The following is a 22,666-nucleotide window of genomic DNA, read 5'->3' on the forward strand; positions in this document are numbered from 1 at the left end:
AAATGCAGGAATCACGGTTAGTAGTAGGTCTTTGATTCTTGAGTTCCTTCACCGTTTGGTTCTGGCGGTTCATTATTTTTCACTTTGCAAACCTGTTCGGTGCCACATGAGGTGGTATGGGAAATCTCCAGAGTTATTCTTCAGTGCGTAGATCTATAAACAGATGCAGAGGGTTGTTCTTCTGTTGGGTTTTATATCCTATGAGTCCTTTTGTATGCACTGATTGTCTTTTAGCCCTGGAGGACCCCATGGACAGGTCTGTTACTCTGTCTGCCTTTGGAAAAAAGGCTTAGATGTTACACCTTTTCCTTGTTTCTCAAACCCGGTTGCTTTATTTTCTTATATTTTAATTTGCCAGCTACAATGTATGGCCACTTCCTTTTTTTCTCCTTTTTGGGTACCACTGCTGATTTTCAGTAGTATACCTATCATTTTGCTTCAGAGTGTTTCTCTGACTTAAGCCAAGTTGGTGTTTTTTCCTAGTTTGTTTAAAGGCTTGTTTTACATGAGGGCAAGCGGTTACCTTCTGCCAGTGAGCATGAATGCCTTATAAAATCATAATCAGGAAATAATTGTTGTAAACTGTTCTGACTAAGCATTTGTACACAAGGATATACAAGAAAAAAATGAGCGAGACTATAAATGCAAATTTAAAAAATAAAAATAGCACACATCATAGGATCACAGAATGGTTTGGGTTGGAAGGAACCTTAAAGCCCACCCAGTTCCAACCCATGGGCCATGGGCAGGGACTCCTCCCACCAGACCAAGTTGCCCAAAGCCCCATCCAGCCTGGCCTTGAACACCTCAAGGGATGGTGCATCCACAGCTTCTCAAGGCAACCTGTGCCAGTGCCTCACCACCCTCTGAGTCAATAATTTCTTCCTGATGTATAATCTAAACCTATCCTTTTTCAGTTTAAAGCCATTCCCCCTTGTCCTATCCCTACACTCTATGACAAAGAGCCCCTCCCCAGCTTTCCTGTGGGCCCCCTTGAGGTACTGGAAGGCCACTCTAAGGTTTCCCCTGAGCCTTCTCTTCTCCAGGCTAAACAACCCCAACTCCCCCAGACTGTCTTCACAGGAGAGGTGCTGCAGCCCTTTGATCAACTTTATGGCCCTTCTCTGGACCCTGTAATACATCCATGTCCTTCTTGTGCTGGGGGCCCCAAAGCTGAATGCAGTGTTTCAGGTGGGGTGTCACATGAGCAGAGTGGAGGGGGACAATCACCTCCCTTGCCCTGCTGGCCACACTTCTTTAGACGTGGCCCAGGATATGTTTGGCTGGGCTGCAGGTGCACGTTGCTGGCTCATGTTGAGCTTCTCATGAACCACCACCCCCAGGTCCTTTTCCTCATTCATCCATCCATTCACCCACCCTGCCTTTGTGCTTGCGATTGCCCTGGCTCAGATGCAGGGCCTTGCACTTGGCCTTGTGGAATGTCATGAGGTTCGCACAGGCCTACTCTCAAGCCTGTCCAGGTACCTCTGGATGGCATCCCTTCTCTTCAGGGTGTCAACCACCTCACACAGCTTTGTGTCATTGGGAAATTTGCTGAAGGTGCACTTGATCCCATTGTCCATGTCACCAACAAAGATTTTAAAAGAGCACTGGTCCCAGTACAGAATCACAGAACATCAGGGATTGGAAGGGACTTTGAAAGATCATCTAGTCCAATCCCCCTCCTGGAGCAGGAACACCTAGACTGTGTCACACAGGAACACATAAAGGCAGGTTTTGAATGTCTCCAGAAAAGGAGACTCCACAAACCCCTGGGCAGCCTGTTACAGTGCTCTGTCATGCTCACTGTGAAAGTTTCATCTCATGTTTACGTGGAACTTCCGATGTTCCAGCTTGCATCCATTGCCCCTTGTCCTGTCATCATATGTCACTGAGAAGAGCCTGGCTCCATCCTCCTGACACTCACCCTTTACATATTTTTAAACATAGTAAGGTCACCCTGCAGTCTCCTCCAAGCTAAAGAGACCAAGCTCCCTCAGCCTTTCTTTGTAAGGCAGATGCTCCACTCCCTTAATCATCCTCGTGGCTCTGTGCTGCACTCTCAAGCAGTTCCCTGTCCTTCATGAACTGAGACGCCCAGAACTGGACACAATATTCCAGATGCAGTCTCACCAGGGCAGAGTAGAGGGGGAAGAGAACCGCTCTTGACCTACTATCCACACCCCTTCTGATACACCCCAGGATACTGACCCCTGAGGAACACCACTCGTTACTGATCTCCACCTGGATATGGAGCTGTTGACCAACAACTCTTTGTAACCATCCAGCCGATTCCTTATCTGCTAAGTGGTCCATGTGTAAAATCCCTGTCTCTCCACTTCAGAGACAAGCATATTGTGTGGAACAGTGTAAAATGCTTTGCACGAGTCCAGGTAGATGAAGTCAGTTGCTCTTCCCCTGTCCACCAGTGCCATAACCTCATAATAAAAGGCTACCAGGTTTGTCAGCCATGATCTTTCCCTAGTGAAGCCATGATGGCTGTTGCCAGTCACCTCCGTATATATTTAACTCTATTTTCATATTTTACAACCCTGAATAGATGTGATTATTTTTCTTTAACTAGATTTGAAGTATATTTGATTTGTATTTGCTTTGTTTACATGCCTGTTTTCTTAATATATGTGTATATATATGAAATAATAAAATCGTGTATGCTGGATGAAAAAACAACAACAACAACAACAAAATATAATTGCTAGAGAAGCATTCAGTTCTTGCCTCTCAAACCAGCCTAGCAAGTGGAGAGGAGTCCCTGGTTGACAGTTAATAAACGTAGTGTACCAACTAGCTGAAGATGGAGCTAAGAACAGGGGTGCTGTTGGTAGGTATTCAGGAAGGCCCTTGTGCATGTTAGAGTATCTGCATTCAGCGAAGTGTGGTTTGGGTCCACTTGCATTTGGATTAAACTACCCTGCGGGTGCCCGTGTCTTATGTAACTCAATTCAGTACAATGCAAAAGATTAAATTTAATTTTAAGAAATGACATATTTATTAATTTCATAAGTGAAACTCGATTATTATTTTTTTAATCTTGCATTAAGCGATGCAAAATTCAAATAGGTATTTCACACACAGCCCTCACATTGTCCCGTGCAGTATTACAGATGTCGCTCCTTCATAGTTCTGCCATGCACTGATGGGCCTAAATCACTGTATTCCACGTGAATGTTGTTTTCAAAATAAGTGTTTATAGGAAATTAAAGCTTCTTAAAGACTCTTAAGGAAAAAATATCTGAAGAGTTAAAACCCAGAACAGGTGCATCTATTGTCCAAAAAACCTCTCTGTAGAGAAGTGTTCTCTTAATTTTGCTGTTTCTTTTGTTTGTTTTTAATGGCAGATCATTTAAACCAGAAAATATAAGGCTGCATTTGGCTCTCTGCTACCTGCCATATAATCCTGTTGTTTTGGGGCATATTCTGAATGTGTGGTAGTAAGGCAACCGACTGCATACAGCTGACGCTTCTAGTCAGTTGTGACTGGTGTGCGTCTCCCAGCAGTTTCATAGCATTCTTAATGCTTTGAACTGCCCCATCCATCCATCCATCCATCCATCCATCCACCCACTTCTTTTTCTGAGGATTTCAAAGCTGATGGACTGGTCAGTGTGGTCCCTGCACGTGGACGTGAGTCAGTGGCTCTGCCTCCTTGTAGCTGTGTGTCTGTGGTAGGGAGCTACCGTTCCTATCTTCTGTTGGTCAGTATTTGGATTGGCAAGGCGGCTTCCTGAATCTAGGCTGATTTCGTTCTTGCTCACATATCTGTGAATGGCTTTTGCTAGTATTTTGAGTTTTGGGAATGCTGACTAGGAATGCACAAACTAAGGCATTCTGCGTTAAAGCAAGCAAAATGTTTCTGGCACTGTAGTGGCCCCAGAAATACTGTAGCTGTAGTTGTGTATCATCTAGCTAAGCCACTGTGTAGGCCAAACTGACCTGCAGTCTGGTAAATCACCTGTGAGCAACTGAAAATTAACTGAAGCTTAGCTCTTAAGACAAAGAAGAAACAAATTGGAGACTTTTGATTCTCTGCCTCTTTTGTCCCTTTTCCCAATACCTCCTGAGAACACTTATGTATTTGAATTTTAGAAGGCTATTGCTTTATTTATTTATTTGAGAAGCACATAAACAATTCAGAATATTTTGCAACAGCAAGTAGGGTTAGTGAGAGGTAGTAACAGTTGTTTAAAAAATAGATGTCTAGCTGTGAACTAGTTTTTCACAGTTTGAATTGAAATTATTTCAGGCTAAAAAACTTGTACTTATGCAAGGGCAACAGATTTTTTTTTCTAATTTTTCTTTTGACAGCTATGCAAAGTTTAACTAAAGCTGTTTTTGACAGGAAAGGACAGAAAAGCATCTCATGTTCGCAGTAAGAACAAATCCTTCTCTCTTGAGAACTTCCTGTTAACTTCAGAGCAATAAAATATTGTAAGCAGCTTGGGGAGCATGACCTATATTTACGATTGTCTAATCCTTTCCACTGTGTGATCCTGTTTATTCTTGCGTTTTACTTTGCGAAACACAAACCATTCTGAATTATGTTTTCTCAGCTAGCTGTTTGCTTAAGATTGAATGAATCTTCGGAAGCTAAAGAAATAAATGCATTGTATTGCTCAGGGTGTGTAGTAGGAGAGGAGGCTGAACTTCTGACTTTGTTTCAAGGATGATTTTATGCAATAAACTCTAATTCTTCTTGCCTTTAAGGAGGAAATTAAAATGTTTGTATGGGCAGCCATTCCCATTATTAGGGCTCTATTTCCAAGCTAATGTGCTTCTAAACATGCACATTTTAAACAAAAATACAGGGTGAGCTAAGTGGAGAACATCCTTAAACTTATTAGACACTTGACGTTTTGCCTGTGGATGCAGCGAATACTGGACAGTACTGTATTTGTTCACATCTAGGTTTGGAGGAGTAAAGAGCAGCATTTTTTTTTTTTTTTTTCAAAGCAATATGTTGTGAATAATCAGTGGATTTCACAGCAAGTAAAGAGCCTTGAATGACGGATTTCTGACTCAGTGTGAAGGAAGGAGTTGCTTCCAATTACCACCTATCAGTCATAGCTGTGAAGTTAGTTCATGTACAGTTCCCAGTTTGTAGCAAATTTCTGATGAATATGTGTCATGCTGGATTGGTTCTGGCAGGAAATGTACGTACAAGTAAAAAGAACAAAGTTATTACAGCATCTTTGGAGTGGGGGGGAGGAGTTCCAAAACACAACTTGTATACTGTCTGTCTTTTGGTTTTTAGATATTACAAAGTTAGAAATCTGTGTTAAAATTGAGAACCCAGATGGACCTTGTTTTAAGGATTTGTAGTACTTTGGATATGTTACCTCTTTTTGTTAAGGCAGTAAATGAAGGCAATGTAGTGAAGTAGATGTTAAGGCAGTAAATGAAGTGTATGCTTTTTGCAAATGTGCTGGTTTAAGTGGCAAAAGTGGTACGTTTATTTTCATTGGGCTGGAGGTTTTTGTTTTATGGAAAATAAACAAGATTGGTTTCAGCAGGCAAGTGATGATGAATATAAACATATTTGTTTAAGCATCTGTTTTGCTTCCATCAAGTGTGTGTATATATATACATACATATATATATATATATTTGCCTTAGAAGGGAAAACTTGATGAGAGCTATCATGTTCGCATATCCCATGCGTTTTCTTTGTAATGTCACCTGTGGGTGTCTGCTGTATGTAGTGCTAATAAAACCAGGTATACAGTGACCATTGCAAAGAAAAACCTGTTATAGTATGAGTATTTTGGTTGTTACGTTATATTTAATTGGGCCTTTTTGTTTCTTCTTCTTAAATGGGGGATGCCTTTGCTTCAGTAATGTACGCTTAAAATGAGATGAAAATCAGAAGTGGTATTTCCTAGTGGTAAAAATACAGTAGTTTTATACTTTCTGCAATTCCAGAATACATTTGTGATCACTTTGTTTCCTGCTTTGTTGTTTGTTTTTTGCAGTTGTACTCGCTAAATGATTACAAGCCACCCATTTCTAAAGCTAAAATGACGCAGATCACCAAGGCAGCAATCAAGGCGATAAAGGTAAGGATGTGGCTAACTTATTTTAATTACCTTTCTATTTCTCATCTCTCCCAAAATTCCTGAATAACTTAAAGAACTTACTGCTGAACTTTTTTCTCCCTTGTTCTGTGTACAATTTCCTAGGTATGACCAAGGATGATAGTGATGGGATTTTCAAAGGTGCAATTGAGGGCTTAATTTATTGTCTGACTTTCGTTTGTTGGTTGTCTTATGTGAGAAAGAATTGTGCCAACTTAACTCTTCGATCTGATCTGAAAGAGGGGCTTCTTTCTTTTCCTTTAAAAAGGAAACACTAAAATTACCTGAGAACAGCTGAATAATTATCAAAATACAAAGGTTTTTTTTTGTTTTGTTTTCAGAAAAAGTAAGATAGGTGTGCCTCTGAATCAATGTAATCGTATAAGTTTTATTAATTTTCATAAATTCCGTTGCATACCTTTTCAGAAATGTTGTTCATAGATTTTATTTTTCATGTTGCTTGGATATAAATTGTTTGTAAGCTTAAGCATTAGAACACTAACTTAAGACATATCTTGCCACAAAGTAAAACTAATTGCCAAACAGCAACAAAGCAACAGAAAACAGCACTGAAAAATGATGGAGGAAAGAAGTATGTCATTAGTGTTAAGCATTAAAAGAGATGGACATTAAGAGAAAGTTTGAGAGATGAAAAAGGGGATAAGATAAAAGCAAAAAAGACATGAACTTATGCTCTTCCTTTCTACATTCCTCCACTCAGAAGCTAGGTATGTTTTCAGATAGTGACATCTGCACTGGAGTTTTGTTTAATTCCAAGAGAGCAAATTAGTGGTAGAAGAATTAAACTTAATCTGTTTTTTAAGACACAGAAGTCAGCATAAGTTAGAGACCATGTGTTGTAGTATAATGAAAATGCTTAAATCTTGTACTGAACATAAATAGTAATTGATAATAAATAGTTCTATAAATTAAACAAATGATATCAAAATCTTGTATAATGTATTTATCCCGGGAACCTTAAAATGTATATATGTATGTCTGTTTTTAAAGTTTCACTATATATTTTTCACTGTTGAGTAAACTGAACCTCAAAGACATTAACCTGCTAAAGTTTTAAAAGTTCTAATCCTAGTTTTCCCAGTATTATCTTCTAGCTATCAGTTCAGTATCTTATCTTACAACCTTGGGATATTTAATGCTAGAGAGGTGTATCAGGAAACAAATATAAGTTCAGTAATTGAGAGTGATGTATCTTATTACACAGTTGTTGTTTTTTTAGTTCTTAGAGCTACTCCAAGTGTATACTCGAACTGTATAGTATGTATGGAGTTGTTAATTGTTAGAACAGTCAGTTTCCATATGCTACTGTTGAGACAAAAGAGGATGTAAAGTAACTGCTGCATTTGGTCCCTTGCTGTATTTATGAGATGAGTGTTCCAGTGCATCTTATGAGATACTGGAATAGCGTAGCTCAGGCTTCCACGTTTATTATCTCAGTAACAACATTTAATTTTGTAGAGCATTTATTGAGATGGTGTAGAGCTATTGCGATGATATGCAAGATGTTTAAAAAATAAGTAAATAAAAACACACCGTAGGACAACTCTAACATCCACTAAGTACTTTTTCTTTATAATCATGTTTTTAGGTTATTAAAGCAAATATATGTAAAATAAGTGAGATATAGAAAAATGCTATACTAGGCAACATTGCACCAACATCTTCAGACACGTGCAGTGAAATAATAGTATGTTTTTCAGGAAGCAATTAACATCCTTCTTACTAAATAAGAAAATGTTATTAAAAAAAAAAAAAAGAACAAGTGAGATTAACTTTTCCTTATGCTATTAAATCTCCTAACCAAAACAGCATATTCAGCTGTAGGTGTTGGATTGCTAGTTAATCAACCAAAGTTTGTAATTGTAGCTTTACTGTCCATATTGCAAGACTTGAACAAGTATTAAGATTTTCTCCTCTATTGAAATACTATCTTTATTTTCCAGTTCTACAAGCATGTTGTACAGAGTGTTGAGAAATTCATTCAAAAGGTAAGTCAGTAACAGGTATTTCATGTTACCACAGAGAAAAGCTTCCCCGTTTTGTATTATACAGATTATTCAAGACCGTCAAGTTTTATGTATACATATGAACTAGCGTTTTTATCACACAACAGTTTATTTTAATTTTCAGTTGCATTCTGTTTCTGCTGGTAATAAGTAGGTAGTCATAACCCATGATATAGAAAGACAAATACTTGGTGGATTCTGCTTTAGAAGTACTTTTGTAGGTATATTCATTTAATGTTAAAAGAGGCTGTCAATTAAATTTAGCCTATGAGCAGCTGACAGCAAAAGAATTGAAAGTGGCTTGGTGAGTGACAGTTACTTTTGCTTTTCTGTCAGGTTTTCCCATAGATTTTAAAGTTGAAGGTGACCTTTCATCCTCATCTTTTGTGTAGTGTGAGATGTAGCATTTGACTCACTGGTTCCTGTAACTTAAAACAAACAAATATGGCTAGACTGGAATTACTTTTGGGGAAGATAAATTATTTAAAGATTCTATATAAAAAAGAGTTTTATGGTATTGTGCTTTCTTGCAACAGTTAATTATTGTTGGGTAAAACTACATTTTACCTATATCTGGAAATGTATGGATTCCAATTTGTAAGTCTTAAGTCATAAAAAAGGGCAAAACTATCATTGAGTGTTAGTGAATTTCGTTGTATCTGATGTACAGTGTTTGTGTTTAGAACCTCTCGTATTCTCTCTAATGAATAATTGAGGTGTAAAGATAATTTATAGTACTTTGTCTGTATTACCCGGTGGGGATAACTAAAGAACAACATTTCAGTCAGCCCTATTTAATACCTTTTTATTAACGACCTCAAAGATGGTATAAATAGTACACAGAGGAGGAAGTTACACTCACTGGGGAAGGAGAAATAATAAAAAGAACGTCTCAAGATAAATAAATATAAAAGGTGAAAGAACGGAGAAAAGAAACTAATGCACTTAAAAATATTAACTGAAGCGTAATAAAATGCTTGGGAGAAAACTAGGAGGAGATGATACTAAAAGGCTGTATTAGAGGTGATGGATGACTTTACAGTGTTAAATAGAATGTTTATAGATTATCTGGACTAGACGGGGAAACTGTACTTCCTCAAGTATTCTTTCTCATCTTTTCCATGATATCTTGTGTGATAAGTGTGTACAACAATATTAATGAACTAAATCCATGTCATAGTGTAGTCTAGTGACGATTTCATTGTATTTCTGTGCCACTTTTCATTGTGGCTTAAACCTGATTGCACTAGTCTGGTGCAAATACTTAGCAACTAAAAGACCAAAATTTTACCTTTGTTAAGTAAAATTAGCTAAATAATTTGCAATGTAGTTAGAACATATGTTTTATTGCTGTTTGTAAATTGTACAAGTTTCCCACTGTTTTAAAATAAGTATCATTGGTATATTTTGTAATTGGTAATAAATGAAATTCAAGCCATGTACATATTTGTAGAATACATACAGCTGTGTCCAACTGATCGTTAAGGGTTAGCTGTCTCTGAGAGTGTTTTATACTTCAGCACAATTTATTAAATACCAAACATTTTGGTGATACCTGGACCCATTTAAAAAATAGTGAGCTGTTCATGTTTAGTCTGCCATTAATGGTTTGTGTTACTTTTCACATATGCAAATTTTGAACTATCACTCTTTGTAGTGCAAACCAGAATACAAGGTGCCTGGCCTCTATGTCATTGACTCCATTGTGAGACAGTCCCGGCATCAGTTTGGGCAAGAGAAGGATGTATTTGCTCCAAGATTCAGCAATAACATTATAAGTACTTTCCAGAATCTTTATCGTTGTCCTGGGGATGACAAGGTAAGCCACTTTTATATTTTTTTCTAATAAAAGCAATCATTAGTATAAAGAATAAAGATTTTGATCTCACTTTTTGCTTACTACAGTGGACCTATTTATAGACTGCTCCTTACACATTTATATGTATTTCTTTAATTTTCCTTGCCTGAGTGTAGGGATGGGGGAAGATGCATGCAATTAGATTAATTAATCTTCCCAAATTAATTAGTCTTTACTAATTACTATTCATGATGTTGAGACACCCTCTATATGTCAGCCTCAGGTTCATGGGTTAGACATCTTTGATGTGATGCAGTATAAATGTTTTTATGGTTCTTATTGTTTTGTCAGCCTAATGGTGCTTCGATCTACACAGATTGGTGTTGTTAAGTTAAGATTTCCGTAATTCATAATAACAAGAAAAATTATCGTGACACAGGTCTTTTGTTATCCTCTTTCATTTTAGAGTAAAATTGTTAGAGTGCTAAACTTATGGCAGAAGAATAATGTGTTCAAGAGTGAAATTATTCAGCCTCTCTTGGATATGGCAGCAGGAATTCCTCCTCCAGTTGTGACCCCCGTCTTGCCCAGCACTACAGCTGCTATGAGCAACAATACACCAGGTAAGCAAAGACAGGTTAAAATCAAATAAATCACATGGTATCAAAACCCTTGTATCACCTCTTGTACCCTAGCATTAACATGCTGAAAAAAACTTACTGGTATCCTTTAGATAAATCAAATAAATTCCTGAAAGAAATGTGTTACAGTCAGCATCCAGATTAGAGAAATAGAAAACAAAACATAGCCCATTGTGTTTACTTTCTAACTATAAACAACTGAAAATATTTATAATATAACAGTGTGGTTAGACCTAGTTTTGCACTTGAAAGTGCAAACAAAACAGAAGTTCGCTGTCAGAGTTGAAAACCCATCACAGCACTTAATGCAGTGTTTGTTAATTAATGGTGCCATGATTGAGAGAATGAAAGAGAATTCATTTGTATCTTTTTTCTGTCTCTACAATTGAACTTGGTGGACAACGTCAGACAGTGGTCTTTTGCCAGTCAACTGGCAATGATTTTCAGGAGGAAAAAAAAAAAACACAAAAAACAACCTGCATTGGTACTATAAGCTGCATCTAGTGACATACTTCCCTCTCTGTCTAGTTTGGAGTTAGTGACTCATAAATCATACTGGAGAATCAAGTGGGAAAAAAACTGCTAGTGGAGTATGTCCCAAGGTAACAAATATGGACATTTTAATAGATGTAGACTTGATCATTCCATGCTTTAAACATCTTCCTTACTTATGTAGGTAGATGGTGGAGAGATGACTTTTCAACATTTTTTCATTTTATTGAAGTATTTTCACTGAAGATTGGGATGCATGGGAAATTTTATATGTAGAAATTCTTTTTTTTGGCACATACAAACCTGATTTTATTACCCACCTTTTGCTGATCCCATGCTGAAAAGCAGTGTAGATAAATCCATCTTACTTTCCGCTGATACTTGTAAATACGTAGGTTCAGCTCATGGACTTACTGCATCTTCTACCTCAGTGTTTTTTATTTTCATTACTTTAAATTATTGAAATCACAGTTTTACTCTAACACTTTTTGGAATTTTGATACAAAATGTCTTTTTAAACAGCAATCTGGTAGTTTTTATTTGGCATTCATAAGCATATCTCTACTTCCAAACTAAAAGCAAGGGTATTTGCAGGGATGGAGGATTATTCTGATCGTTATGATGTGAATGTTATGATCAGATTGCTGATTTAGTTTCAGCTCTTTGTGAAAAAAAAATATTAGGAGCAAGAAGATAAAACTGGCAATCTTAATGAATCCAGTTGCTGCAGGTTGAAATTTTAGTAGAATCGTCAAGGCTTCTACTGGGCATAAAGTGGCAGTCCATTAAGTTTGGAATTAATTTATGTTTCTGAGTAGATTGCTATCAATTATCATTTGATATACATTGTTCCCACTAAATGGTTTAGATTACTATGTGAAACCTATTTAGGTTTCTTGACATTCCCCCTGTGTATTTCTTGTTAGTAGTCCCACATAGCAAAAAGATCTGTGAAATACACTTACACAAAGTAATACTACTTTTTCAGAAATGTTGACATGAGTATGTTTTATTTCTGTATGCTCTATATACGTGTCAGAAAAATAGTTTGTTAATGATAATAAGTGCTTTCTCAGTATTTAATAACTGGTTTTGATGTCCAAGAAAGATTAGCATGTCTTTATAATTTGATTTCTTGCAATCCAGAAATGATTGTTGTATAAAATAAGCAGGAACACTTATAACAGTTTTATCATTTCTGTTACAGCAGCTTTTTTTTTCTCCCCTAACACTGTTTCTAAGTCGGTACGTTAAAATATTTTGGCATATTGTATTTTCTCTCTTTTAGGAACACCTGTAACTCCAGTTACTCCAGCCAATGTGGTGCAGAGTTTACCTGATCCTTGGGTATCTCAGATTGCTAATACAGATACACTTGCTGCTGTAGCACAAATTTTACAGAGTCCCCAAGGCCAACAGGTGAATATTTTATAGACAGTTACACTATTTGATTCTGTGTCTTTAAGAAATACTAAAAGGAATACTGCTTTCACAGATATCTCATAGTTTTTTGTCCAGCATTCATGTTAACTATCCCATAAGGGTTGTTCATGACAAGTAAGTTCCAGGTAAACTAAAATTTCTTATCACCTTTATAACCAACCCTGTTTGTTCCCTAAAAGAATCGCAGAATGTGATTTCAGATAAGATGGGCTATAATACATACAATTTCTTCTCTACTTAGTATTGCAGTTGACTAAGTAAAGAGCAACACTGAGATTTTATGAATAGAGGTGTAAAATAGAATGCCATTTAGCATATTTCACTGCTGGATGCCCCCAAGAAGCTAAACATTGGCTTTACAGTGTTCAGCTGAGCAGAGCCATCTGTAATTGTTCATAAACCAAGTAGAGGGAGTATTTTAGTTGGATCACATTCATAGGGTACATAAAAAGCAGAGCAGAATGAGTTTGTGGGATACTTTGTAAAGTGTGGAGAAAGGATAGTGGCATAGTTCTAAGGGAGGGATGTGAAGTAAGAAAGTCAGTTTAAAGATTATTACTTAGAGAACATTCTAAAAAAAAAGGAAGCAGCAGAGATTAAAAAAAATAAGAAGAATAAAATGAGAAAGAAGTTAAGAGTTTTGAACCCAGCAGGTCACAAAGAAATAGCATTTGGATATTTATCCCAAAATGGTAATATGAAGAAGAGAATGGATTCTGGGGGAGGGAAAAGATGGACTCAAAGTGTGGAGAAAGACTGGGTATACAAACTTATACATACAAATCTCTAGGCCTAGTAGATGAACTTCAGCATTTGCTTCCATCCTCTGTCTGTCTTTTTTTTACCTGTTCTCCAAGTCACTTCCCCCATTCCCCAAAGTCCTTGATTTAATCCTGAGATTGTGTTTAATGGGTGAGAATGCATGCAGCTGAAATACGAGTCTAGACATAGGAGAGGACAGGAGTAAGAAAGATGTGACCAACAAGAATGTGAAAACAGCTAGAATGGTGACCACTCGGGATTTTCCCACTCTGGGGCTTCCACCTCTGCTTCTTCAGTTTGATTCCTTCCTCCTCAAAGCAATGTACAAGATGAGCAGCCTCTTTTGTATATCTTTAGTGGATCAGCCAAGAAGGAATTGGGAAGCTCTTCAGTTTTGCCTATTGCAGTAATTAGTGAAAACTTGTGGCGAGGTAAAACAGTAACTGAAGCATTTCTGGAGGCTTTGCTGTATGAGGAGTATGTATTTAAGGAACAGGAAGAGTTATATCACATTATCAGAAGGTAACTTTAAAACAATCTCAAAAGAAGATTGTGTATTTTTGATGCATTGTGGTAACGAAGATCATCTTAATCAGCTTACAAAGATTCTAGTGAACCCTAGTAAAAAGAAAGAGATTGAAGCCTTAAAAGCTTAGTGTGGAACCTCATAAGGAGGTAGAACGTAAACTTAAAGATAACTGGGCCCTTAAGTCATCAGAGTTTGAAACACCTGTGTTTGTTCAACCTTTTTCCAGAAATAACCAAAAATAAGACTAAGGGATTTACCTAATGGAAAGTCAAAGGACTGCTTCCACTAATTCTGAGGTACTTCAGGAGGGCTTCTTTCCATAGGGATAGTACCTTTTCCTTTTGCATTAAGATAAATTTGAACAATTTTATAGAAGTGTCTCTGTTCAACAAATGAACAGATCCACACATGAAAAAGTTAACCTTTAATTTCCTCAGTGGGACAGCTCCTTATATAATAATAACAATAAACATAAGTAGTAAGTTGGGGTAAGAAAATCATGATACACCAGACAATTAAATGGTCTTTATGGTACATTTGTTCCAAAAAACCTTTATGGAAAATATGCCATTTTTCTTTATTTTTTCTCCTCTAAATTTGAGGGCGTTGATATACTTTGATCAAATGTTTTAGGTCCATTCTGGGCCGTTCACTACACTTCTGAAAGTTCTTTCTCTGATGATCTATAGTACTCATTTCAGTATAATCCAAGACCTCTCCTGGTTTGCAGAATGGGGTTGTTAATAAAAATTAATAATTTAACATCTGCCTTTTGACACTGCCCATACTAATCATTATATATTTATTTTAAATGAGAGAAGTAGGTACAGCCCTTTGCTGCACTATGCTTTGCCATTGTTGATGGAGGAGTTTTGGTTCTTACAAGACATCTGTTGCCCTAGAGCCAGCACTTTTGGTTTGACATTGTCTCTCACTAACCGTCACAATTTATCCTAGGATAGGGCTATATGTAATGCAGAATCTATGCCAGTGCAGGAAGTCAAGTTATATTCCCAATTCTTCATTAATTTGTTTTTTATGATTTGGTTGACATAACATGGCAGTTGTATTGTGTAAGTGCAAACCTGAGTTTCAGCATGAGATTTTCCTCATGACTTACACAGGGATGCCAGCAGAAATTCTTAATATAGGCAAGTTACACCAGTTTAAGGTGGAGCTTGCAAAAGTGCAGTTATTTCCACTACACAAGTGTTATTTACAGCATACAGATTTTCCTAATATAAGTGGGCCCTTAGGAAGCTGGAGTAGGCTAACAGATTTTTTTCAGGTCAGAAGGAATCAAACTGGAGAAACAGAAGAGGGTGAAACCTAGAAAGCAGGAAATCCTGAGTGGTGACTGGTCATCATGCAACCTGTCAGAGCAAGTTAGGAGGAAGAAGCATCTGCATGTCTTATCAGCCACAGAAAACAAATTAGCCAGTAAGTGGGAACATAATTTGCCATAAATGAAAACAGATTAAGATGAATTAATAGTCAGAGGTTAGATGATACTGCGTTCATGAGGGTTTTTTCCCTATCTGGAAGGAAAAGAGACTTATTTTTTAAAAAATTCTTGTTTAATGCAGTTGTCTTTTCTCTTTTAGCTTCAGCAGTTGATACAGACGCTGCAAATACAGCAGCAGAAACCCCAGCCTTCGCTACTTCAAGCCCTGGATGCTGGTCTTGTTGTTCAGTTACAGGCCCTAACCGCACAACTTACAGCTGCAGCTGCTGCTGCCAACACACTTACTCCACTGGAACAAAGTGTCTCTTTTAATAAGGTAGCAGTAGATTAATAAAAGTTAATATATATATATATTTATTGTATAATATATCTAAGTAAAAGTTGTGACGTAGTTATGTGGTGTTCTTCACCTTTTATTAACATGGTGAGGAGAACTGAGCATGTCTTGTATTCTCCCCTTCCTGTATTTATGGTCTAAAGTATGAAATGATTTCTTACAGGGTAATGAAAGAAAAACACGCAGAAATTTATATAGCCTGTTTTCCCAGAAGAGTAAAAGGTGATTGGACTTGTAATTTTCTTAAATTATAAATGCCAAGAAACCTTCTGTTCGTACCCACCAAGTGATAGTAAGTGAAGAGATAAGTTTGATTATAGTTAAAGCTAGTCACAGGACAATTTTTAAAGGATGTCAAAATGTAATAACAAACAAAATCTGTAAGTAAAGAAACTTTGTATGTGCTGCAACATGTGTGTCTATCAAATATAAATAAATAAAAATATGGAATGGAGGAATTTAAGAATAAAGTTAATATAGTAGAATGCCAGGTAGCAATAACTGTGCTGGCAATTAGAATAGTAAAATAAAAAAAAAACTTATATTCAAAGATTTGAAAAAAACACCTCTTGTTCCAGTGTCTTCAGAAGGAGCAGCTTATGACTATATATCTCTGTAGGATTGTCCTGAAGGGAATAAATAATAAAGAAGTCAGAGAATCAAAACAGTGTTATTATTTCCTAATCCTCTTAATCTCTTTTTCAGATAGTTAGCTGCCTAAAACTTTTAAAGTAATCAGTCTAAAGTTTTAGGACAGTTTATCTTAAGTGTCTAGATTTTTTTCAGGTAAATTGAAGTTTCTGAAATAATAAAGAATTGACATTATTAATGAAAGATACACCTCTAAAACTAAACCAGGAAAAAAAAATTCCTGTAGTCATAGAATCATAGAATGGCTTGGGTTGGAAGGGACCTTAAAGATCATCTAGTTCCAGTCCCCCTGCCACGGGCAGGTACACTTCCCACCAGACCAGGTTGCTCAAAGCACAATCCAATCTTGGAATGCTATATTGTAACTAACCATCAGATGAAGTAGGGTGTGATCACAGGGAGTGAATGAATCAGTAATGGGGACCACCTTAATATTTCAATACAAAAAGTAATTAAGAACACAGCATTGTATTGTGCTTTTATTCCATGCTCTTTGATTCCAGCATTTATGTGGATAGGTGTATGGGCAGGTGTGACTGTCTTGAACATGGACAGGTTAACTGGAGCAAATTGAAGGAATTGGCATTGTGATGAGGTGTGTATACACCTTATGAGAGTTTAGCCTGGCATTCATTAGTTAGTTTATGCCAGTAATGTTATGCAGGTTGGAAGTTGTCAGCAGAGTGAATGTACACGATTGTGATTTCTGGAACTTTTGATGCTAATTGTTGCAGAATGCCACTCTTGCGCAAGAATTCGATGTGATAATTTACAGGCTTTCAGTGGGTGTGTATATATATACTAAATATATAGCATTGAGCTGTTCTCTCAGTTCTGCATTATTCAAGTAGTGTTAGGTTATAATAAATCTTAAGTTCCTTCTTCTGTGTTCTATAGCATCTCTTTAAATGAAGTACTAACGTACGTTTTTAGTCTATTGAAGCTTTGCAGATGCAGCATGTACTTTTAGAATGTTTCCTCTTTACTGTAAACCTGGCGTTACCATACCTGTTTTCCCTTTTTTCCTGAGGTTTGAGGATTTCTGAATCTAGGTATTATAGCAGAGTATGTATTAATATATATGTATTAATGGCCAATGTTATTCTTGCAATTATAAGTTTTTGGAATAGCTAGTTTTCTTGCTTTTTTTTTTTCAAGAGTTTCTCATCACTGATACCACTTGCAACCCAAATGCCACTTCTGAACACCATGAATCATAATGATATAATTCTATTTGCTGGACTCTTTCCTTCCATTTCATCACATAATTAATTGTATCATTTTTCGACTAGATGTGGCGGCCTTATGTGTTAAAAAGGCAATATTTACTTATATAGGAAGCATCAGTGTTTTGGTTTGAATCAGGAACATTCTTTTGAATTGAAACTTTTGTTGCTTTACATGTATCGCTCTTTCGTTCACGTTGCAGACCAGTCTTGAGTGCATAATCTAGATTCATTTGGATTAAACTAAAGTAGAAGATGTGTTACAAGTGCTCACAAGCATTCAGTCAACAAGGACAGACAAGAGCAGCTTCAAAGTAACTTGTGTGAAACCAAAATAAAAAATATGAAACTTTTTAAGAGGAAAAAAATGCTTCAGATGTAGGTAAAAATAGTGTTAGAGATACTGTTCTGACACCTTGTTTTTGGATATTTGTACAATGAACAACACTAGACTGTAACTATTTCTTGAGTACAGGACATTCAGTTGCTTAATTTCTGGGACTATAGTCTTTGTAAGAAAATAAGTCATTAACAAGTACACTTGTAACAACAGGAATTACATATGAATGAACCTTGTTTTAACAGCAATTAGTACTGCTGTAAAGGAAATTGTGTGTCAATGATTCTAGGTCACAACAGAAAATGAACAAGAACTAGTTAATAGACATACATTGACTTCTCAGAAACTATATTATTTCAACACAGTCTTTCTTAAAGAGACTGAAAAAGAAAGTAAATCTGATGATGAATTCAAGTATGACATGGGAGATTTGTATTGTGTAATATGTTACCTGGAGCAAGAAGACAGAAGAAGCTGTTGTCTCAGATTTGTCTGGTGAAGACAAAAGGAGTTTGAATAACTCTGAGGTGTGTATCAGGCAGCAACTAGAGGTCAAATTTGATCAGTCCTGTCTAACCTCTCAGTCACAGACTGGTTGAATTTGGAAGGGACCTCTGGAGGAGGATGTTCAGGCAGCTTGTCAAGGATCTCCAGGGTGGGAAACTCCACCTCTCCAGGCAACCTTGGCCAATTGCTTCATCACCCACACAGTTAAAAAGTGCTTCCTGGTGTTTACATAACATAGTCAAAATTTCTCTTCATTGTTCAGTGAGAATTGTATTTTCTTCTAGCTACAGTTTAATAAAATATGTCAGTAGAGATTAGGAGAGGTCCCTAATAACTAGTAAAGGACCAATGTTGTATCCATGTCCAAAGAAGGCCAAAAGATCAACCTAGGGAACCACAAGCTGATCAGCCTCACTTAGCTCTGTGGAGCTAGTACTTCTGGGACATGGTTCTGGATATGTGATAGACAAGGTGATTGGAAACAATCAGCATAGATTTACCAAGGACATATCACACATGACCAACCTGATTAGCTCATATGATGTGTATACACCTTATGAGAGTTTGACTCAAGAATGACTAGTTTGGGAGATAAGGGGAGAGTAGTGAGAGTGTCATTTCCAGTGACTATAACAATATGTTGTTGGATTAGGTAAACTTGAAGGGTCCCTTCCAACCTAAACTATTCTATGATCTTAAAAACAAACAAAAAAACCTGCAGCAGCAAAATTTGAGAATTTAGAGATTAATGAAAGAAATCATTAGAAATATTGTATAGTTTTTGGTAGAAGATACTGAAAAAGACTGTTTAGTTGATAGAATGGAGGATAGAACTGTGAGTGGGTATATGGTTGAAGGCAGTGACAAAAGGTAAATGTCAAACACTTAAAAATAATAATAATGAAAAAGCAACAGCTTTTATGAAATATAAATAGTAAGCATAGTGACCTGTAGAAAACTGTGTAGCTTAGTTTTTATTCCATGAAACAGTGACAGCGAATTGGCTAGTAGGAAGGATAATGGTGCAGGAAAATAATTCTGTAGAATACCATAGTATCCATATTCTTTTTCAAACTCCTATTTTTAATAAGTCTGACAGTTCTTCCAGTCCTTGTTCTCTGTTTCAAGGGTCTTCAGCCTCCACAGTATCTTGTGGTAATCAGTTGCACAACTTAATGCACGTTGTGTGAAAAATTCTTTATCCTTATGTTTTTGGTTTTGTTTTGTTTTTGTTTTTGTTTTTTTAAAGGGGGGGGGGGGGTGACACTGATCAACCTGTCCTGTACATTTATATCTCATTACTTTTATTATGATTTCTAAAGCAATTATCCTGGTGCTTCAGAAGAATTTCCTTGCCTTTGAAGTAAAAAGTGTTTTTTCATGTCTTTAACAATTCCCATTGCTTTTCTGAACATATTGTTTTCTTAAGTAATTAATAGGTATAGCGTTCACGGAAAGTTCTGTAGTTCTGTATGTTTATGTGTGGTGGGTTTACTCAGGTATGCTAATATTTTGTATGTTTAAATGTCTGTTTCCTTAATGTAGAAGTGATTCTGCTCCAATTTATTTAAAAAATATTTCAGTTCAAAATTTTCACTTTAATATCTACTAATTTAAATTTACTAAAAGTAAATTTAAACAGAAATCATGATGCATATTTGACTGTTTTGGCTGGCAGTTATTTGGTTTTGTCTGGTTTCAGTTTATTTTTTTTTTGTATCATCAGTTGAATTATTTTTTCCTTTTCTCAGATGATTAATGTTTAAATTGTATATGTTCTGTTATTCCCATGATGACTTCTCATACCCCAAATGACTTCTCACCCCCAAGTCTCACTCGGGGACCTGCCACCCACAGCCGCTCCCCATCAGGAGCAGACATCCCCAAACCAGTTGGCAGCATGGGCAGCAGGAGAGGGCTGCGTTCAGCTCCCCCCTGCTGACCAATGCAGGAATAAGTGCAGGCAGAGGCTTTGCAGGGTGGAACAGTCGGAATTTATTCCTGGGGTAACTGTGGCTGTCACCCCCAGCCCGTCCCCAGGTGAGGCCTGGCCGCCTGCTCAGGTGGGAGGCCCAGCCTGGTGGCCCGTGTGGTCCCTGGCCCCCAGCTCCTCTTGCTGGATCCTTTGCAGCCAGTCTGCGTCCCCGGTGTTGGCGTCCTGCTGGGCTGTGGCAGTCTGCGCCCAGCCTGCCCTGAGTGCCAGGAGAAGCTCCTGACAAGTTGTCGTTCAGTGGAGGGGCTGCGCTCCCTGTGCCTGGGCGAGACACTGTGGGAGTGGTAGCTTGGGGGGCTCCTCTGCTGCTGCTGCCGCCCCAGCCGCGTGTTGTGCTGCATTTAGACGTCTGTGAGGTCATCGGCCAGGCGCACGATTGCAATGATGGGCCCATGGCACAGCAGGCAGGTGTCTCTTTTGGCAGCCCAGAGATGGATGCACTCCAGGCAGAAGGAGTGCCTGCAGGGGTCGATACGAGCAATGTTGGACAGCTGGCCCAGGCAGATGGGGCATGTCTTGATGAGGGAAAGGCTGTGGATGTGGTCTACCTTGACTTCAGTAAGGCTTTTGACACCATTTCCCAGAGCATTCTCCTCAAGAAACTGGCTGTTCTTGGCATACACTTCGTTGGGAACAGGGGAGGTTTAGGTTGGATATTAGGAAGAACGTCTTTACTGAAAGGGTTGTTAGGCGTTGGAATGGACTGCCCAGGGAGGTGGTTGAGTCACCATCCCTGGAGGTCTTTAAAAGACATTTAGATGTAGAGCTTAGTGATGTGGTTTAGTGGAGGACTTGTTAGTGTTAGGTCAGAGGTTGGACTCAGTGATCTTGGAGGTCTCTTCCAACCTAGATGATTCTGTGATTCTGTAATCATATTTTAAAGATGAGACTGGGTGTTTTTCTAAAATGCATATTCTGTTCAGAGACGCAGCATTTTTCAAATACTTTATTTGAAAATATTCTAACAAAAAAAAAAACTCAATTTGAAAAGAAGGCAGCCAGCTTGCTTTAAGTGGATTAGATTGTAACAATCCTGAGTAACTTGCATCATACATCCCACCTCGCATAAACTCCCTTAATTTCTTTACCGTGAGTGTGGTCAAACACTGGAACAAGCATCCTAGAGAGGTGATGATAGCCCAAGTCTGTCAGTGTTCAGGAGGTATTGGGATGATGTCCTTAATGTGCTTTAACTTTTGGATAGCCCTGAATTGGTCAGGCAGTTGGACTTGATCTCTGGAGGTCCTTTCCAACTGAATAGACATGGATTTGACAAAACTGCTGTATTGATGCATATTTATAGAAAAAAACACAATCTGACTAATAAAATTTGTTGCATTTCTTCATGCTTGTTCTTTAGTCTCATCTTCAAGAAAGTACAGTGATACTGAAATGCTTCTGGGCTGTTTAAAAATTAAAAAACAAAAACTTTGTTGTTCAGCAGAACTACAACATAGATATATTTACAGATAAAACAGGAAGTTTATCCAAGTTTTTATTGTTCCTTGACAGATACCTTTCTTTTTATCTCTGTGGAGGTTTCTTCCCCTTGCGTGGTAATTGCTTACTTTGATTTTTCACAGTCAGAAGTTGTTTTCAAGGAGCAGTGTATTTGAAGGAATTCAGGTTGTCTAAATGACATGTGTGTGAAAATACAGTAATTCTTTTTGAAGTAATCAAGCTGTAGGTCTTGTCTTTATATGAGCAGAGCAGTTTGCAGCTCTGCCAAAGGAGCCAAATGAGTTTGCTGCTCTTGCCAGAGGATTGAATAGTTGGTTTCTTCATAGGAATTTCTTCTAATTAAAGGTACTATCACATACATTTTATCTTTTTATAAGTCTTCTTCCAGAATAGCTGTGGTTCTTCTTGCTGTGGAACAGCAGGCAGAGCTCAAGAAGGCCAAAGCCAAGACTCGGGGGTCAATGCATTCAAGAGCAATACTAGTAGCAATACTAGTAGCAATACTAGTATGACGTTTAATTTACAAGTTAGGTTCTTTGCCAAGCTACTTTTATTTTTTTTGTTTTAGTTGAGAAATAAGAGCATTTTTCTTTCGCAAACTAAGTATACATAAAATACATATTTTATAAGGAGTACTCAGTAACATTTATTTTGCTTTTTCCTAGAAGCTGATGGACAGATTTGATTTTGGGGAAGAACCTGAACAAAATGAAGAGCCTAAGAAGGAAACTCCTACTTCCCAACTGTAAGATCAAGCTATGTTTAGTCAAAACAAAACAAACAAAACAAACAAACAAAGAAAAAATAACAAAATTATTAGGCACTAATCGAACGTGAGAATTAAATAGAAAGTAAGATGTTGTTTCTTTCAGAGCGTAAGTATACCAAAACAACAGAAAAGA

General features: G+C 37.3%; 1 protein-coding gene across 4 annotated transcripts in view; it reads left to right on the forward strand.

Moving 5' to 3' along the window:
• SCAF8 (SR-related CTD associated factor 8) overlaps positions 1-22,666 on the forward strand; it is a 92,303-nt gene that overhangs the window by 17,129 nt on the left and 52,508 nt on the right. For 3 of the 4 annotated variants that reach the window (XM_035322346.1, XM_035322347.1, XM_035322345.1), the window contains exons 2-8: positions 5,991-6,074; positions 8,057-8,101; positions 9,777-9,938; positions 10,384-10,540; positions 12,339-12,469; positions 15,389-15,565; positions 22,430-22,509. In XM_035322346.1, the coding sequence (XP_035178237.1) occupies positions 5,991-6,074; positions 8,057-8,101; positions 9,777-9,938; positions 10,384-10,540; positions 12,339-12,469; positions 15,389-15,565; positions 22,430-22,509 (836 nt within the window). The remainder of the gene's footprint in view (positions 1-5,990; positions 6,075-8,056; positions 8,102-9,776; positions 9,939-10,383; positions 10,541-12,338; positions 12,470-15,388; positions 15,566-22,429; positions 22,510-22,666) is intronic. The other variant, XM_035322348.1, reaches the window with a different exon arrangement.

Source organism: Oxyura jamaicensis, chromosome 3 (genome assembly GCF_011077185.1).
Source record: "Oxyura jamaicensis isolate SHBP4307 breed ruddy duck chromosome 3, BPBGC_Ojam_1.0, whole genome shotgun sequence".
NCBI classification, from domain to species: domain Eukaryota; kingdom Metazoa; phylum Chordata; class Aves; order Anseriformes; family Anatidae; genus Oxyura; species Oxyura jamaicensis.